Below are 21040 nucleotides of genomic sequence, written 5' to 3' on the forward strand. Positions count from 1 at the left end.
AACTCGACTGTCCTTCCATAGGAAATTAGATAAATAAATCATAGTATATTCATACAGAATACTATATAGTAGCTAAAATGAAAAAACTCTTGTATGTATCAATGGATCTTTTTTAAAAATGTTAGTCTCAAGAAAGCTATTTATGAAAACAAAAACAAAAAAGCCACCCATATTTTGACCATACAAATATGTGGGTAGTAAAAATATAAAATGAGCAGAGGGCTACATTCCCTAAATTCCCAGATTACCCCTAGAAAGAAAGAAAAGGAAATGAGTTCATAGAAGAGAGTGACAGTCTTCAATTTCATACGAAATGTTAATTTATGTATAAAATGCTTTACTTCCTTAAAATAATCTTAATCATGATAATTTCTTGGAATGGGGGTATATGGATATTTTTATTATTCTGTTATTTTGTAAATGTTTAAATCATTTCATAATATCAACAATCTTTTTCTTATATATATATCTTCTCAGACAGTAAACTAACAAAACTCTGTTAGAAGACATTTAAAAACTATGTACCAAAAGCCTTAAATATGTGAATATCTTTAAGGTAATCCCAACACTATATACTATTTATAAATATACTCTAAGAAAATCAAAGGTTTGCTCAAAGGATGACCATCAAAATATTCTTAGAGTAACCAAAAACTGGTAACACCTAAAATGTCTAATAACATTGTGATTAAATTACTGTGTATTCATTTAAAAATTACACAGGAGGTAGAGTGAGATGTGTGAAGGTATAGATGAAAAAAAGACTGGCCACAAATTGATCACTGCTGAGGTTGAGCAATAAGTACACAATTTTTTATATACTTTAAATTTTTTATAATAAAAAGTTTTAAAATATGAGAATACAAAACTTTACTAAGTTTTTCAAAAATCAGTTTAAAATAGTTATGAACAATATTTTGTGTTTAATCTCTTGGCTCATTCACTGGATTTATCGTGTGTTGTATATGTCCCCGTCATTGTTGGCCTAGGGATTTGATGGCAAACATGTAGCTAATAATCTAATGTAACTGCCTTCAAGCACTTTATCAAAATCATTTGGAACATTATGAATACCCCACTTTCAATGTAGATATACATTTCTCATGTGTGGATGTGTATATCTACATATATAAATTTCATACATGCATATACATGCATACGTACCACTCTCACCAGCAGTATTATCAGTATTTCTTTGAATACGCTGTATTCTATATAAACTACTTAGTAGTTACATTTTCACAGATTTCTCATCAAATATAATCACCCTTTAAAAAAATCTAATAAAACTAAAGACAGAAGTATAGGCTTTCAAGTTTTGTTGCTTCTTACACTTGCATTACAAATAATATGTTCAACCTATGATTTCTTTGCAGAAATTTTTTAGGTCAATTATCTATTTTGTGAGGGTTAATTTTGTTAAATACAACTAAGGAATCCATTTAATGAGAGTAGGTAAACAGCAATAATCAAGAATGTTCTGAAAATTGGAGGAAAGGCGCCACTGTCAACTCTAAGTCAAGGAACTCGCAGGCCATCAGGATACCTCATGTATGGTATTTAACATGAAGCCAGCTGTCACACAGGACAAGCTGCCATTCTCAATCAATACGTCAAGTATTACTAGCACTTAACTCCTTTTTTTTTCTGGTCATGCCACCTGTCTTTTGGGATCTTAGTTCCCCAAACAGGGATTGAACTTGGGCCATGGCAGTGATAACGCCAAATCCTAAGCACTGGACTACCAGGGGATGCTCTTAAGTTCATATTTTGTACACAAAGAAATAGATTTTAATATTTTATTCCTTCACTGAAATGGATTGTTTTAGGTACACCTTAGTTTGAAGACCACTAGTCAAGATACATAAATATCTGTGGGGAAAAAAAACAAGTGCTCTATTTTTGGGGGCTCCAAAATCACTGCAGATGGTGATTGCAGCCATGAAATTAAAAGACGCTTACTCCTTGGAAGGAAAGTTATGACCAACCTAGACAGCATGTTAAAAAGCAGAGACATTACTGTGCCAACAAAGGTTCGTCTAGTCAAGGCTATAGTTTTTCCAGTGGTCATGTATGGATGTGACAGTTGGACTGTGAGGAAAGCTGAGCGCCAAAGAATTGATGCTTTTGAACTGTGGTGTTGGAGAAGACTCTTGAGAGTCCCTTGGACTGCAGGAGATCCAACCAGTCCATCCTAAAGGAGATCAGTCCTGGGTGTTCATTGGAGGGACTGATGCTGAAGCTGAAACTCCAATACTTTGGCCACCTCATGCAAAGAGTTGACTCACTGGAAAAGATCCTGATGCTGGGAGGGATTGCGGGCAGGAGGAGAGGGGGACGACAGAGGATGAGATGGCTGAATGGCATCACCGACTCGATGGACATGAGTTTGAGTAAGCTCCGGGAGTTTGTGATGGACAGGGAGGCCTGGCGTGCTGCGATTCATGGGGTCGCAAAGAGTCGGACACGACTGAGCGACTGAACTGAACAAGAGAAATAAGCACTAGGTGTTCTGTAAGGAGACACAGAAGAGACATCTAATTCATCATGAGTGTGAGGTTGGTGAACAAAGGAAGCGATGTGAAATGGAGACTTGAAGAATGGGTTAAAGATTGGACAGAGTAAAGTCGGAGTGGGAGAGCAGGGTAGATCAAACATGTTGTGTCCACAGGTACAGAGGTAAGAGCAAACACAGCGCATTCAAACTAATATATTAATAGTCTAAAACAGCTGAAGTATAGTTTCTAGGGGTGGGATGGAGTGGGTGGACAGTGATTCAGGGATGGGGCTGATAAGATTATAAGGGCTTGTTTGGATTCTATCTGTAGGGCAATGGAGAAATAGGTGATGAAGGTATACAATAAAGAACTGGCCTTGCCAAAAAGAAGTCTGGCCTTTGTCCCCAGCTCCTGGGAGGTAACCTCTAAATCCCTGGAATTTCTAGAGTAATAGGAGTGTCTTTGTTATTCATGGTGGGCCCCTTGGATCACTTGGTATCAGCCTGGGGTGGGAGACTGGAAACTATTAATAAGTTCAACCATGTGAGCAATCTACCAATAAATCCCAATAAAAACTGGACAGCGAAACTTAGGTGAGCTTTTTGGGCTGGCAAGACTCCATGAGAGAGGGACACATCCCTGAGGACAATGGAAGCCTCACATCTGAAACCCTTCCAGATTACAGCTCATGCATCCCTTCCTTTGGCTGGTTCTAAGTTCTAGCTTTTCCTTATACTGAACCATAATCCATTAATATAATAAGCTTTCAGTGACTTCTGTGAGTCTTTCTAGCAAATTATCAAATCTGAAGGTAGTTTTAAGAAACCTGAAAATTATAGTCAGTGTCAGAAGTGAGGGTGGTCTTGTGCACTCTTCCCTCTAACTTTATAGTTGGACCCTAACCCCTTGCAACTTTTGCCTCGGGCAGACTTGGCTGTGTCTGACTGGAGAGCTGTGCCTCTGACCCCAGTTTGGCTAATACCGGGTAAACAGTAAAATATTTAAGCTATGGGTGACAATTAATCAATCTATATAATCTAGATTCTAGAGGAAACACTTTACTATTAATACACTGGGGAAAATACATTGGAGAAGACTGGGAAGAAACAGCAAAGACAGTAGTGATGGCAGTAGTGATGGCAAGGGACATATTTAGGAGGTATTTATAAGGCAAAATTTGACTGAACGTGAGGAGGAGAGAAGGAGAAATCAAGGATAAACCCACTAAAAAGAGAATCAAGTTTTAGCTTTGTCTTCTGTGGAGGAGACACAGAGAGATGGAAGATCAAATTCAGTTTTGGACAGTTTAATTTGAGAAGACTTTTAGACATCTGGATAGAGTCATTCCATTAGCAGTCAAAGCAAGGATGGAGACAGAGTTGGGAGCTATTAGCATAACTACAATAACCAAAATCATGGGAGAGACTGACGGTGACCACAGACAAATAAGCCAACCAAACTTGAAAAGGCCAAGGACCAAACAACAATATAAAAGGGTTAGGCAGAGTATTAAAAGCTCACAGAGAAGTGGCAGTCTAAGATGTAAGAGAAAAACCCGAAAATTATGGCTTACGCCAAACGGTTGATATTTTCTTTTTTCTGCTACTTCTTACTACTTTTAACAATAAAAAAAGCGGGGGAGAGCTAAATGAGTGGCCTAACTCCCATCCATGTATTTTTTTCATATATATACACAGACAAAGTTTAATGGCTTTCTAATCTATCTCAAAGTCATTAATGAGTCACATAATTCAATACAACTGAATTATTAGTGTCTATAAACAATGATTTCTTTCCCAAGCCATTTTTAAAGTGGCCACCCTCATTACTACTGTAAACCATCTGTAAGTATTTAACTTTGCCAGGCTACCAAAATATCTCCCCCTCCTTGAGAAGTCCAGACTAAATGAATAACTGAGGAGACAACTGCTCTAAAAATGTACTGACATGTAGCTCTAATACAGACTTCAGAGTATTTGTTTCTTCTGGGTTAAAACAAATAGATTTATCCTCCATTCAATAACATAGAGAAATAAAATACAGCATTGACCTATGCAACCTATCCAAGGTTATTCATATCTGCTATAAGATCAGCTGTAAATTTTATTTGAAATTATTTCAAAGCTATAAAATATCTTACCTCCACCTTTTCAAAGAGATCCATTAACCTCAAAAATCCTAATTTTGCATCATTAGAATTTATTTTACTCTCTTGGGGGGCATTTTAGTTTACAGGAGTAAAGGAGATAATTTTTACATGAGCAGCTGAAGATTCCAAATCACTGGAATTTTTTGTTGACATGGAATAGACTAATTCAGTTAAACAGTTCTAAGGAACTGCCGGAATTTATTATTCATTCTTAAAGATTTAATTAGTTGAAACAAAACTGTTTAAATGGGCCTTTAAAAAAAAGTATTTATAGCCCACAACAGAGATCTTTCTCATCCTAGGGGATTTTTAAAATTTCAAATAATTTTTCTTTCAAAATGTTACATGTTTTTATCTAGTAAAGAAATATTAAGTACATATTTCCCATTAAAAGCAAAAACTCTGTCACAAATACTGAAAAACTTTCAAGTTGCTAATTATAACTATATTTTGTCGATTTAAACCTTGATCCTTTACTTACCTAAGTAACTGCTTATCTCAAGCTAATCCTAAGCTTTGAGTTTACCAAAATGAAGAATGATAAATATATCTGCTGTTCTTAAACTCTGAGAGAAGCAAAATATTGGGGAAAACATTCACTATATTTTTTGAAGTAAAATTTCAGCCAGTGTATACATAGAGTATTGAGAAAGTAAGCACCTTTATTTTTTTCTGTAGCTTCATACTATATATTTATAAAACACTGACAGAAAAAATAGTCTAGAGACTTGTGAAAGTGGTTCTAGTTTCTTCTTACATTAGTTTCAACTGTGAAATTGGTGTATATATTTCAAATAACTTCATTTAAGTATTTTAGCACACTCTGACAAGCATGATAGTTTCTAAAGAATATTAATTATTCCCAAAATAAAGAGAGAGTGGGTATCTGAGAAAATATTTTGAAAAACAAAAAAACAAAACCCTTCACCTCCCCCAAATTAGTAATTCCAACATATTCCTAATCAGAATGATCTCAAAGTGTTTCCTAGGAAATTTGATAACTCAACTTTTCCTAGGAAATTTGACAACTCAAGAGTTTTGAGGTTCAAAAACTATATTGAAAAATGCTGGAAAACCATTTGTACATAAATTGTCATTTCTGAATCAGGATCCTCAGTTTTCTCTTCTGTAAAATGAAGCGAACAAGAAAATGATCTATCTCTACAATGTCTTCCAGTACTGATTCTTGTGGCCAAGTTGCATGATTTTCTTTCATAAATAATAAATAAAGCCAAAAAGTATGTGTTTTTTAAACTGTGAGACTTTTAGGTTTTGGGGTGTTTTTTTTTTCCAGTCTGTTAACAACCTTGAAGATACTTTATATAAACAAGCCAGGCATTTTATATCTGAGTAAAACATAAGTTAATAGCTTCTGCACAAAACAGTACACATGATGAAATCTCTGATTTAAAGTGAAATAATGTTTTCCAACTTCAATTTTGCTAGTTTTACTTCAAAACTAAACTTCCTCAATTAGATGGGCCATTTTATAATCTGAATACTTTTCTAGTTTATACATGTATTGAAAATCTTGCTTCCTTTCCATGTGGCAAAACACACATCTACCTACCATCATCTTTATAGAGATTTTTAAAAAACCTTGAATGGTACATATTCAAAGCTGTTCTAAACTAATGACTCTTTTTTTTTTTTGAAATGGACTTTCTCTAATGTTTAAATGCGTATTTCTTTAATTCTGCAATTGCATTTGTAAAGGTAAAATTGTCAAAATAGAGTTAGTCTGATGCTGAGATAAATCTTTCCACTTCAGTAAACAATTCCATTTTATTTTAAGCAAGCAGTCTTAAGTGTCTATATAGTATTAAAAATGATATTTCATAAACTCTATTCTATGATTGTTTACAAACACTAGGAAGAAATACTCCTAAGATGTTTTTACATGCCATTTTACATTTCCCAAAAAGCAGTATAGTATACCAGATAGTATTTCAAAATTGAAATTTCAATAGTGTATAAAGTATGGGACACATCAACACAGTCCACTTTTACAACAGGTATGTTCAGTGCTTTTTCCTGTTGACAAGCTTCTGTTTTAACAGGAAGAATGATTTGATCAGGTGTCTGTTGGGTTGGAAAAAGACAAAACCTTTACTTTCCAGATCCTTCTCTTAATCTAAAATTTTAAAAAAATCCAAGAAGTGATCTTAACTGCAGTGAATCTTGCAGTAGTAAACTTTTTGATGGGGACAGAGTAACACCTTTCATTACAACTATCAGCAGAATGGCAAAAGGCTCCAGAGGTTTACCAGTGTTCTCAGAAACTTGTTAGTATTCTCCTCTGTCATTATTTCAAAACAATTTCATTTAGAAAGAAACGCAATTGTAAACTGCTTCTATTTCAGGCCCATAAAAACTGGGATGAAAGGCAAAGCCTTGACCTTTCTATTTTAGACTTTCATCTGTGTAGCTAAGCCATCTGCTTTCTCTCTACCCCATCTACTTAATGGACTGAAAATACTGCACCTAATTGCAATTTTATCAAACCAGCCAGAGTTTACCACTTTAACGAATTACGGCTCTGTCTTTCACCTGAAGGCTCGCAGGTAAAATTTTCCTTACCCGTCCCTCCCCATTTCCTTCCCACCTCCCCCAATTATGAGTTATCAAGTATCATTAAACTACGATACGAAGCCTCCGTGTATTAAGCCATCTACACTTTCAACACCGAGCGCCCAATAGGAGAAAATCGACTCCAGTCTCCCCTCCTGTGGATCTGGGGCCGGGATTATCATCTTTGTTGCGGTTACGCAGGAAGCACCTAGCAAGCAGCTCCTGCCTGGAAAGGAGTCCGCGTCTCTCCACCGCCAAACAACAGGGGGGGACTCGCGCCGGGAAAAAGACAGACCCGGGTGGGAGGAAAACCTCCAGGAGGAAGGAGAGGGCTGGGAAGAGGGAGTTCTCAAGACCAGATGGAAGGACCTTCCCAGGCACCAAGCAGAAAAGGTGTGAGAAGTGGAGAAAGAAGTGGGCGGCCGGGGAGAAGCGGGAAGCCGGGGGCCTGGCGGGAGGGCGCGGGGGGCGGCTCCCGGGCCCCGGCGGGAGGCGCGGGGGCCGCGGCGGGCGTGGGCACCTCGCCGCCGACCGCCCGAGTCCGAGCAGCGGGGGCGCTTCCAACCTCGCCAGGGCGCCGGCGTGAGGCGGGCGGGGGGGATGAGGAGCGGAAAAGCGAGCAGTTCGAGCGGCAGAGGGAGCCGCGTCGAGGCCGGCGCGGCGGGGACGGCGGGCCACCCCCCGGCCGAGCCCCGCTACTTAACTATTTGTAGAGCTGCTGCAGGCACAGGTCCAGGCTCTCGCCCTCCACCTCCTCGCGGGTGATGCGCTCCGACAGTGGCCGCGGCAGCGGGGGCAGCGGCGGCAGCCGGGTCTGCGGCGGCGGCACGGCCGACTGCCCCCGGGCCGCCGCCTCCTCGCCCGCCGCCGCCGCCGCCTCCTCCTCCACCGCCTCCTCCTCGGGCTCGGGGTCTTCTCGCTCCTGCTCGTGCTCCCCCTCCTCCGACGCGGCCCCCGTGGCCGCCGCCTCCCCGGCTTCCTCGACCGACGCCTCGCGCGCCTCAGCTGCCACCAGTTCGGGCTCGGGCTCGGGCTCCGACTCTTCGGGTTCGGGTTCCGGCTGGGGCTCGCCGCCGCCGCACGGTCCGCGAAACTCGCCCAGGAATAGCTCCAGGAAGCGCCGGTAAGTTTTCTCCTCAGGGCTGCAGCCGGCCATCGCTGCTCATGCCCCAGGGCCGACCGGGGAAACGGGTGGGGGAGGCCCGCGAAGGGGAGGGGGGCTGCTGGCGAGCCTCCGGCTCCCGCAAGGGCGGTTAACGGCCGCGCCGGCACGAGCGATCAGCACTAGGTTGCCTGGAGAGGGCTCCCGCAGGCGTGCGCGCCGCCGAGCCCGGACGTGCGCGGCCCGGGGCCGGGGGGCGGAGCGCGCCGCCCCTCGCGGGTCTGGAGGGAAAGTTGGTCTCGGGCGCGCGCGCGGGGTCCGGCGGAGGCCCACCCTCTAGCCCTACGGAGAGCTCAGCCCAAGCTGCCTAGAGACCGTCGCCATGGCAACCGGCCTCTAAGGAGGAATTTCAGGGTCCCTCCCGTCGAGTCCACAGAGTCGAAAGGGGCACTCGACTTGGTCCCCTCTCCAACTCTGAATGCTTTCATTGTGTGGATACCCTAACCTCAAAGTGGTTAAGAGGGAACTAAGACGTTCGCCCGGTCTAGCTGTTGGCCTCCCCTTGATTTGGATTCACCTCAGTTTTCCTTATCTGTCCTGTCATGTCTTAGGGTCTGTATGTGCGGAAAGATACCACGGTGTGAACACCTTCTGTTGTCGATGACAGTAATTTGATAAGTAGTTTGCAGGGGAAGGCATTCAACATCTACAAAGGTAGGTTCCTTTGCCTTCATTCTCTCATTCTGTGAAGTGGTGTTATCCTCACTTCCCAAAAAGAGGAAGCAGGATTAAGTACATTTCTTTTCTCAAGGTGTGGAAGCTCCTAGTCGTGGCCTTGGAATTGGAACCCAGATTGTCAGCTTCTAAAGCCTTTCTAGACCGTTTTTCCTGTACTCTTCTCTGACTTTGAAGACTCAACAGTGTAATAAATCTATCAAGCCTTATTTTTAAAAAGCTTTATAGTTTATGCGTTATAGTCATCCCCTTAATCCTTGTAATAGCGCCTCAAGGTAGAAGGTATTACCATGATTCCATGCCATGGATGAGAAAACTGAGACTTCAAGATATTGCGATGCAACAAGGACTAAAAACAGCTCTTTTTACTGCAAAGCCATCAGTTTTCCAGCACGTCAAGACACCCTTCTTGAGTGTCTGCAGGCAACCCACTCCAGTATTCTTGCCTTGGAAACCCCATGAAGAGAAGACAGAAGAACCTGGGGGGGCTACAGTCCATGGAGTCGCAAAAGAGTCTGACATGACTTAGTGACTCAACAACAAATATATACTTTATTACATAATCTGTATTTTTTGGTACATTTTGTTTGCTCTTCTTCCCCATCCCCCTGAGTCTCTATTTTTGTAGACTGAAAGTGAAACAACTTTAAATTATTCTAATTTTCTTACCAAACTACACACAAACCTATTATTTTCAAGCCTTACCGAGGGGAATGGGAGAGGGAGAAGCTGTGTTGTTACACAGCTGTATAGATGACAGCATCATTACTGCATACTGCCATGGCCATGGCAGCATATAATTCAGCAAAAATACAGTGATTCTTCCTCTACTTTGAAAAACATGTTCACAAAACATCCACCTCATCCTCTCCATTTATTCCTTCTGGATTTCAGTTGGATTTAGGGTCTGAAATAACATTTCTAGTCAGTTATTAATGGCAGAAGGAGTCTCCCTGCCAACTGTTTTCATATAATACTGTATTCTAAATCCCTGATGTGATACTGTTATTTTAAGAATAAGTGGGTTGAGCTCACTAATGTACATTATGGCATCATGTAAAATAGACGTCCATTCTCTTTCTTAGCTTGAAATTAAATAATACATGATAGAAAGTGTATACTGAGTAATGCATGAGTCCTCTGTAACTACTTATTTTTGTCTCAAAGGTAAATGGTAAGACCCAATAAATAAGTCTGTTTCCAGACAAGCTAACTGTATTTATACATGTTTTGTTTAAAATATCACCAGTGTAGAGCAACTTCTTTATGCGATGCCAAGAAAGTCTTTAGACTCTTCATTTGCCTTTGTTTTCAGTCCACCTGTTCATTTCCATTTCAGAATGTCTAGAAAAGATTGACATAACTTATAAGGGTACAAAGTCTAAATGTCCGCAATTTTACATTCTAATAACTATCTAATATCTCAGAATTTGACACAATGACATTTAGTTCAAGAGCACAAAGCTGTCAACTGTTAACAATTCACATCAAGCTACACCTTCCTACTTTGTAATGTAGTTGCCTCCCTCGTCTAGGTGACATTTATTTGTGACGTTAATTTATGACTCAACCCACATATCAAAGGGAAGCGTTATGTGTTGGGGAAACATTACTACTAAGAGTAAAAGAAAAAGCCTACACCTCTACATTGCTATAAATGAGAGGTGTGTTTGCTTATATTAATGAAGATATTTCTTTACAAAAGATCAATATGGATCCTGCTGCATCCATTTGACAGAGGAGCTTCGCCAGAAGGTTGCTGACAGCAGTGCTGGGATCTCAGAGCAGCTGTGTAGGATGATTCTGCCATTGTCAAGAAGTCTTTTTAGACATTATTTTGCATTGCTTTACTTTCCTTTTCAGTTCCTCTCCTCTTATACTTCCCTAATCCCTTTTCTTGTTGTCTATTTTAAAATAGAGCTATAAAAAACATATGTATTAAAAGCATTTAATTTTTTTAAGTTTTTTTTTAGATTTGTCATAAGAATTGTTCTCTCTCTAACCCTTAGCTCTTTGGAGGAAATGCACATGTTCTTTCAAGGACATTCATGATTAAGGATGATATTTCAAGATTAAAAAGGGGAATTCCCCTGGTGGTCTAGTGGTTAGGATTTGGTGCTTTCATGGCCGAAGGCCCAGGTTCAATCCTCAGTTGGGGAACTAAGATCCCACAAGCCATGAGGTACGGCCAAAAATCATAAAAAACTTAAAAAAAAAAAAGGTTAAGTAAAAGTGTTGAGTTGGGCAGTTTCTTGTATGACCCAGTAATCCATCTCCCAGATATTTACCCACAAGAAATGAAAACATATCCACCAAACACACAGACACACATCACCAAAAAAACCCCTTGTATATAAATTTTTTACAGTAGTTTTATTCATAACAGCTCAAACTTGGACATAACCCAGGTGTACATCAATAGTGAATGGATAAACAAATTGTGGTATATTCATACAATAGAATACTACTCATCAATTAAAAAAAAAAACTACTGATAAACACAACAACATAGGTGAATCTCAAAAACATGATGAATGAAAAAAGTCTAGGCACAAAAGAGAACATACCTCATGATTCCATTTATATGAAATTCTAGAATAGGCAAAACTATAGTCACAGAAAGCAGATTAGTGGTTGTCTAGGACTGATGTGGAGTGGAGGATTCATGGAAAAGGAGTAAGTGGAACTTTGTGGGAGGGATTAGAATGTTCTATATCTTGACTGGGTGTTTTATATAGGGGTATTCATTTGTCAAAAATGATCCAAGTGTACATTTTAAATAAGTGTATTGTTACGTAAATTATACCTCAATAAGGTTTATTTTAAAAGTTAAAAAGAATTGATTACTGCTTGGTCCCTTTTTTGTTCTCACATCCATTTCTTCCCCTACTTTGCTCTCCTTGGTATTACAGGGGTGCTGACTCTTTCAAGCTGCATTCACCAGGTTCCTGGATAGCTGAGTTCCAGCTGCGTTTTCCCCAGTGGGAGACATCAGCAGGAAACTAGAAGGTGAAAGGAAAGGCAAAAAGCCAAGATATTTCTTCCCTGTCCCCTACCTCAGTCCTAATGCTTGCTGCTTCTCCTTTATAGCCTTGCTCCTCCTGAACCTGTCCACTGGGATTCCAGCTTTTCTCTTTGACACCAGTCCCAGAGCTCCAGAAACATCATCTTCCATTTGTCCATCAGCCTAGAGATGGTGGCTGGCTTTAGCTGCCTAATCTTGCCTGCTATGGATGGATTATTTGTGTGCTCCAAAAATTCATATGTTTAAATCCTAACCCCCAAGGTGAAGGTATTAATTAGGAGGTGGGGGTCTTTGGAAGGTAATTAGGTTATGAGGGCACAGCCCTCATGAATGGGATTAGTGCCATTAAAGATGAGGTGCAAGAGAGAAGCCTCTCCTTTTCTAAATGCGAAAACACAGTAAGACCACTGTCTGTCCCAGACACTGAACTCCAGCCTCCATAACTGTGAGAAATAAACTTCTGTTGCTTGTAAGCCACCCCACTTTTGATTTTTTCATTGTAGCAGCCCAGTCAGACTAAGATACTGCTATACCTTCCCTTTTGGCTTTTTAGCGCTCCTATCATGTGGGTAACTGATTTCCTGTATTCTGTTCCCTCTGTTTTCTTAACTGGATCTCAACTAATACAATAACAAATAATACTTTAAAGAGTGATAAAAATATATAAGACAACTATAAATGGATTAAGCTGTCATTAAGGCAAGTCTAGGTTTTCAAAGGTGCTACTTGAACAGTGAGTTTACTTGAAGATAGCAGTAAATGATTTCCTATTATGCATATGTTAACTTTTAAGAAATACATGTTATTTTTAAAACCTTAAAAAAAATTATGAATAGGCTGCCAGTGGTTCAAAGGTAGGGAGGGGAAAGATGAATAGATAGAACACAGGATTTTTAGGGAAGCAAAGACTATTCTGTATGATACTATAATGGTGGATACAAATCAGTAGACATTTGTCAAAAACCACAGGACATACAACACAGAGTGAACCCAAGTGTAAACTATGTACTTTGGTTAATAATAAAATATCAATATGGGCTCATCAGTTGTAACAAACATACCTCACTCATGTAAAATGTTAATAATAATTGGGGAAACTGTGAAGGGGACTTACATATATCTCTGATCTGTTCCTAGAGAAATGTTTAAGGCTAGGCCTAATGATGAATATTAAATTGCAAATATAAAATTTTCCATTCATATTTTTTAAATTGATGGATAACTAATAAATAAGTACTTTGGAGATACTAATTTGATTGCATTGTCAAACTGACTAGTCGGGAGCAAGAGAATACCTATCAACTGAAAAATCTGAGCACATAAATGTTTTCAAATAAGAGCATCTTCCTCCCTCCTCAACATACTCTGCCTACATCTGCTGCATCCTAGAAGATGTAGAAAATAAGGATAATTAACTATAGATTAGTTTTGCCTATTCTAGAATTTCATATAAACGGAATCATGAGGTATGTCCTCTTTTGTGCCTAGACTTTTTTCATTCAGAATGTTTTTGAGATTCACCCATGTTGTTGTGTTTATCAGTAGTTGTTTTTTTTTTTATTGATGAGTAGTATTCTATTGTATGAATACAGTTGTTAAATCACATCCATTTGCTGCCAAAAGTATTACTACTATATTTTTACTTCTCTTCTTTTGCTGGCTACTATGGTGGGCTGCCGTCTATGGGGTCACATAGAGTCGGACACGACTGAAGTGACTTAGCAGCAGCAGCAGCATGGTCATATTGCAGCAACAGTCCATAGCCGTCAAAATTAGAATTCACATCAGGTAATAATTCATATCAGGTCCACATGCACTATTTTTGTCAGTTTTAAAAAGCAGGTTCTAACTTTTTTTTCTTAATGCTTTAACCACTGATGATAACAATCTTTTGTTTTTATTTTGCTTAGCTCTTTGAGAAATCAAGCTTTTTTTTTAACTTACTATGACATGCTTATGAAACAGGAAGAGGGCAGGGGTTGATGGCAATTTCTAATAAGGATACTATAAGTGGCTGAGATGTAATATATTCCTTCTATAATAAATGGTTCTTCTCAAACGAATTGACTCCATTTTAAAAATCCACTTCAATATTTTGCTACTAGTTTTTACTTTATAAAAACCAAAAAGTACTTTATGGTGATAAAAAAAAGTCTATATTATTATCATCTAATTTTTTATTCCCTTTATATATTTATTTAGAATAAATACAAGCAAGAATTAAAGAGTGATATTAATTGTATTCTCTTTTAGTCAGCAGATGCCCATTACGCACTCCAGAGCATTCATCAAAAGTCCAACTGCTTTTTTAAATGAAAAGGAAGCAGACAACTAAATATGAAAACATCTCACAAAGTCATCTCCTGTGCTCAGATAGTACCAACCACTCTATTCATTGAGTGTGGAGCTGATGGAATTGAGCCACAATGACATTTGTGACTAGAGGGGAAGATGGAAATGATTCCATTAACCTAGAGTGCTGTAACATATGGTAATCATAGGTGGTAGAATAGCTGGGTTGGACAAGGGTAAAGTAAGCCATGTGGCACAGACATTATCAATTACCACACATGGTAACCATGCTGATACAATGTAGCTTTTCCAGAAGGGAAATGATTTGGGCATATGAATTGACTTACTGGCTTATGAAAGAGTGATCTATAAATGACATATCTGGCACCAATATAGCACACGTGGTTTCTAGTAATTTTGCAAGTTGGGGACTATTAAGATTTGAAGAACCTCCATATAACTAAATGTCAGTACAATGTATTGCAGTTATTTGCGCAAAGGCAGCAAGCCAAAATATCGATGCAAAATAAACTTGGACCATTCATATAAAACTATCAAATATCTTTTTCAGGTGTCATATAAAATCCTGGAATTTTGTATCTCTGGAAAAAATAATTTCATGAATCTTTAAGGTATAAAGCTTACAGGCATGGCAAAAGCTCAAGATTAGATCTAAACTGTACTGGGAGATGGAATTACAATTACTTGTAAGTATTGGCAAAAATATTGATTTTGAAAGAAACATGATGAAAACTGTATTTTAAGGAAATTTAATATACAAGTACTATTTGAGAAGAAACACTGAAGGCTGAAAGATCAGTTGGGCAGTGGGAGATAATGAGTACAGAGAAGAAGAGTGTCAGTGGAAATGAAGATGAACAGAAGAAACTAAAAGACACTCTATAGGAAGATCGGAAATTCTAACAGGACACCTGATGATTCAACTTGAGAAGACCAGTAAACCACCCACAGAGGCTCACAACTAACTATTGTGGCTATCTATTGCTGCAAAACAAATTACTGCTAAACTTAGTGGCTAAAACAAAAACCACCTTAAAAAGGGTCTACTGTATAGCAAGGGAGCTCTACTCAACACTCTGTAATGGTCTCTATGGGAAAAGAATCTAAAAAAGAGTGGATACATGTATATGTATTACTGATTCACTTTGCTATATACCTGAAATTAATACATTGTAAATCAACTATATTCCAATTAAAAAAAAAACCCTACCTTGCAACTGAGGAACAAATTTGAAAACAATTAGGATAATTAAAATAGAACATTATAGCATATAGCACAAAAATTATTTTACAAACCCTCTTTGCTGTATTTTACAGCCCTGTAGGTTGACTGGACTCACAAAGGTGGTTCTCACTTGTAGGTCTCTGAGGCTGGAGTCTGATAGCAGTTGGTTAGGGATAAAATCATTTGAAGGCTCAACTAGGCTAGATGTCCAGAAACTCACTCACATTCTACTTTTTTCCAGTGATTTTGAAAAGAATTGAGTAGAAAATGACTAATATATAAATTATTTTCAAGATATTAATTTGATTGTGCTGATGCAGGTTATTAACCAAGAGCTCAGCTGGGACTTCAATTAGAATGTCTACACATAATGTCTCTATTATAATAGTCTTACAGTAATCAGATTTCTTACATGGTACCTGAGAGTTCCAAGACTGAGTGTTTCAGTGAGTAAGACAGAAGGTGTGAACTGGTGTCATAAATCAATAGCATTAGCATTAATTCTGTGGTACAGTAAGGGCCTAACAGAAGCAGAAGAGATTAAGAAGAGGTGGCAAGAATACACAGAAGAACTATACCAAAAAGGTCTCAATGACTCAAATAACCACGATGGTGTGGTCACTCATCTAGAGTTGGACATCCTGGAGGGTAAAGTCAAGTAGGTCTTAGGAAACATTACTATAAACAAAGCTAATGGAGGTGATGGAATTCCAGCTGAGCTATTTAAAATCCTAAAAGATGATGCTGTGAAAGTGCTGCACTCAATATGTCAGCAAATTTAGAAAACCCAGCAGTGGCCACAGGACTGGAAAAGGTCAGTTTTCATTCCAATCCCAACGAAAGGCAATGCCAAAGAATGTTTAAACTCTTGTATGTACTGTGCTGAGGCGCTCAGTCATGTCCAACTCTTTACGACGCCAGGGACTATAGCCTGCCAGGCTCCTCTGTCCCTGGGGATTCTCCAGGCAAGAATACTAGAGTGGGTTGCTATGCCCTCCTCCAGGGGAATCTTCACAACCCAGGGATCAAACCCAGGTCTCCTGCATTGCAGGCAGATTCTTTACTGTCTGAGCCACTAATTGTGCTCATCTCACATGTTAGCAAGGCTATGCTCAAAATCCTTCAAGCTAGGCTTCAGCAGTACATGAACCAAGAACTTCCAGATGTACAAACTGGATTTAGAAAAGGCAGAGGAACCAGAGATCAAATTGCCTACATTCATTGGATCATAGAGAAAGTGAAAGAATTCCAGAAAAACATCTACTTCTGTTTAATTTGACTATGCTCAAGCCTTTGACTGTGTGGGTCACAATAAACTGGAAAATTCTTAGAGAGATGGGAATACCAGACCACCTTACCTGTCTCCTGAGAAACCTGTATGCGGGTCAAGGAGGAACAGTTAGGTGCTCGCTTCGGCAGCACATATACTAAAATTGGAACGATACAGAGAAGATTAGCATGGCCCCTGCGCAAGGATGACACGCAAATTCGTGAAGCGTTCCATATTTTTGAACAGACTTTTGGACTCTGTGGGAGAAGGCGAGGGTGGGATGTTTCGAGAGAACAGCATGTATATTATCTATAGTAAAACAGATCACCAGCCCAGGTGGGATGCATGAGACAAGTGCTCGGGCCTGGTGCACTGGGAAGACCCAGAGGAATCGGGTGGAGAGGGAGGTGGGAGGGGGGATCGGGATGGGGAATACGTGTAACTCCATGGCTAATTCATGTCAATGTATGACAAAACCCACTGCAATGTTGTGAAGTAATTAGCCTCCAACTAATAAAAATAATTGAAAAATAAAAAATTAAAAAAACAGTTAAAAAAAAAAAAAAGAACAGTTGGAACTGGACATGGAACAAGACTGGCTCAAAATTGGGAAAGGAGTATGACAAAGCTACATATTGTCACCCTACTTATTAAACATATGCAGAATACATCATGCGAAAGGCTGGGCTGACTGAAGCACAAGCTGGAATCAAGACTGCCAGGAGAAATATCAACAATCTCAAAAAAAAAAAAAAAATCTCAGATATGCAGATGATACTTCTCTAATGGCAGAAAGAAAAGAGGCACTAAAGAGCCTCTTGATGAGGGTGAAAAAGGAAAGTGAAAAAGCTGGCTTGAAATTCAACATTAAAAAACTAAGATCATGGCATCTAGCCCCATCATTTCATGACAAATAGAAGGGGGGAGAGTGGAAGCAGTGACAGATTTTATTTTATTGGGCTCCAAAGTCACTGTAGACAGTGACGGCAGTCATGAAATGAAAACACACCTGGTCCTTGGAAGGAAAGCTAAGACAAACCTAGCACGCGTGCGTGTCTGTGCTCAGTGGCTCAGTTGTGTCCGACTCTCTGAGACCCCATGGACTGTGGCCCACCAGGCTCCTCTGTCCATGGGATTTTCCAGGCAAGAATACTGGAGTGGGTTGCCATTTCCTCCTCCAAGGGATCTTCCTGACTCAGGGATCGATCTCACATCTCCTGCATTGGTAGGCAGATTCTTTACCACTGAGCCATCTGGGAAGTATGACAAACCTAGAAAGCCTATTAAAAAACAGAAACATCACTTTGCCGTAAAAGTCCTTACAGTCTATGCCAGACAGCAAAAGAGACACAGATGAAAAGAATAGAGTTTTGGACTCTGGGGGAGAAGGCGAGGGTGGGATGATTTGAGAGAATAGCATTGGAACATGTATATTACCATAAGTAAAACAGATCACCAGCCCAGGTTCAATGGATGAGAAAGGGTGCTCAGGGCTGGAGCACTGGGATGACCGTGAGGGATGGGATGGGGAAGGAGGTGGGAGGGGGATTCAGGATGGGGAACACATGTAGACCCATGACTGATTCATGTCAATATATGGCAAAAACCACTACAATATTGTAATTAGCCTCCAATTAAAAAAAAAGTCCGTATAGTCAAAGCTATGGTTTTTCCAGTAGTCACGTACAGATATGAACATCAAAGAATTGATGCTTTTGAATTGTGGTGCTGAAGAAGACTCTTGAGAGTCCCTTGGACTGCAAAGAGATCAAACGAGTCAATCCTAAAGGAAATCAGTTCTGAATATTCATTGGAAGGATTGATGCTGAAGCTGAAATTCTTTGGCTACCTGATGCGAAGAGCTGACTCATTGGAAAAGACCCTGCTGCTGGGAAAGATTGAAGGCAAAAGGAGAAATGGGTGGCAGAGGATGACATGGTTAGATAACATCACCAACTCAATGGACGTGAATTTGAGCAAACTCAAGGGATAGTGAAGGACAGAAGAGCCTGGAGTGCTGCAGGCCTTAGGGTCGCAAAGAGTTGAGCGTGACTTAACGATTGAGTAACAACTCGATTAGTCAAAGCAGTTACAGGCACATTGCTTTCAATAAAAGGGGACAAAATACACCCCATTTCCTGACGGGAGGAGTGTCAAAGAATTCATCTTGAAACTACCATAGTGACATTTACCTGTATAAATTTATGATAAAATCTATCAATTTAAACCTGGAAGCTCAGGGCACTTCCCTGGTGGTCCAGGGATTAAGAATCCACCTTCCAATGCAGGGGACAGGAGTGTGATTCCTGGTCAGGGAGTCAAGATCCCATGCAAATGAGCTTATGTGCCTCAACTAGAGAACCCATGTCCTGCAAACTAGAGTCAATGTGCTCTGGGGCCTGCATATACCACAACTAGAGAGAAGCCTACGCTGCAAGGAAAGAGCCCACATGCCACAACTAAGACCTGATGCAGCCAAAATAAATAAATATTTTAAAAAATAAAATGAACTTGGAAGCTCAGAAATTTGAGTGTTCTACAACCCAAGTGTCCATCAACAGATTATCGGATGAAGAAGTTGTGAGATATATATATATATATATACACATTTGTATGTATTTATACACACACACACACATACATACATACATACAATGAAATATTATTCAGCCACAAAAAAAAAAAAAAAAACATGAGGAAATCCTGGGAACTTCCCTATGGTCCAGTGGTTAGGACTCTGAGGCAGGGGGCAGGTTGAGGAAATCCTGCCATTTGCAACAGTACTGATGGGTCTTGGGAGCATTATGCTAAGTGAAATATGTCACACAGAGAAACACACTGTATGATCTCTCCATAGAGAATTTAAAACAAAGTCATAGAAAATGAGATCAGATTTGTGGTTACCAGAGGCAGAGTGTTGGGAGAGGGGCAATTAGAGAAAGGTGGTCGAAAGGTACAACTTTCAGTTACAAGATAAATAGTATCAGGGAGATAATGTACAGCACATAGTTAACACTGCTATATAATGTACATGACATTCAAGAGAGTAAATCCTAACAGTTCTCATCCCAAGGAAAAAGTTTTTTTCTTTTTGCTTTAATTGTATCTATGTGAAATGATGGATGCTAACTAAACTTACTGTAGTAATTTACAATATAATGTAAGTCAAGCCATTATGCTGTATACCTTAAGTCTATACATTGATGTATGTCAATTATATCAATAAAACTGAGACTCTTTTATTTCTTTTATTCCTACTTTCATTCCGCAGTAAAACAGGTGAAGGGACATCGTTGGTGGTCCAGTGGCTAACACTCCACACTCCCAATGCAGGGGGCCTGGTTTCAATCAGGGGTCAGGGAACTAGATCCCAATGCTGCAGTTAAGAGTTCACATGCTGAAACTAAAGGTCCTACATGCCATGACAAAGACCGAAGATCTTGGGTGCCCCGAGTAAGACCCAGCATGGCCAAATAAATATATAAATTTGTTTTAATCTGGGGAAAAAAAAGAAACTTGAGTGTTCAAAATTACTACGGAAGTATACGAACTGACACTAACAAATCTCAGAAGAAAATGATGTATAAAAATCACAATGACAATATAGGAATTTACAGTGAGAACTACTACTTCCATTGAGACCAGACAATTCTATCCATCTGGCTAAAACCAAAGTATTAATAACTGAGAAATCAAACTATCAACAGGTTGATAACTGATGTGTATGGAATCAGAGTTCATTATGATTCCAATATCTAAAGCATCAAACTGAGAGAGCCTGATGCAACCATTTCTACAATTAGGATTAGATATCAGGATCAATCTAACTAGGACCCTCATTCCCATGAACAGGGCTTGAGTGGTTAAATCAGAGTTAGCGCCATTTTGATCCTCCTTTTTCTACCATACTGTATAGAATGTTGACACTTCTGATTGACATACTTAAAGATATGGCCTCAGGCCATATCTTCTCAGGTTAGAGTTTCTAACCTAAGCATTATTGATATTTTCAGTTCAGTCGCTCAGTTATGTCCGACTCTTTGCAACCCCACGGACTGCAGCATGTCAGGCTTCCCTGTCCATTCTGTGTTATTGGGGGTAGTAAGGTACATTTTAGGATGTTTAGCCACATACCTGATCCTTATTCACTAG

General features: G+C 39.6%; 1 protein-coding gene and 1 non-coding gene across 2 annotated transcripts in view; one reads left to right on the forward strand and one right to left on the reverse strand.

Annotated features, from left to right (window-relative positions):
• Positions 1-8374, reverse strand: part of PPM1E (protein phosphatase, Mg2+/Mn2+ dependent 1E) — a 212972-nt gene extending 204598 nt beyond the window's left edge. Inside the window, exon 1 of the mRNA XM_065909281.1 lies at positions 7923-8374. Coding sequence (XP_065765353.1) covers positions 7923-8374 — 452 coding nt within the window. The remainder of the gene's footprint in view (positions 1-7922) is intronic.
• Positions 8375-17021: 8647 nt separating this feature from the next.
• On the forward strand, positions 17022-17128 carry LOC136150344 (U6 spliceosomal RNA). The gene has a single exon (XR_010659779.1). It is a non-coding gene; the product is annotated as a U6 spliceosomal RNA (small nuclear RNA).
• The last annotated feature ends 3912 nt before the right edge of the window (positions 17129-21040 follow it).

This window comes from Muntiacus reevesi, chromosome 18, assembly GCF_963930625.1.
Source record: "Muntiacus reevesi chromosome 18, mMunRee1.1, whole genome shotgun sequence".
Lineage (NCBI taxonomy): Eukaryota > Metazoa > Chordata > Mammalia > Artiodactyla > Cervidae > Muntiacus > Muntiacus reevesi.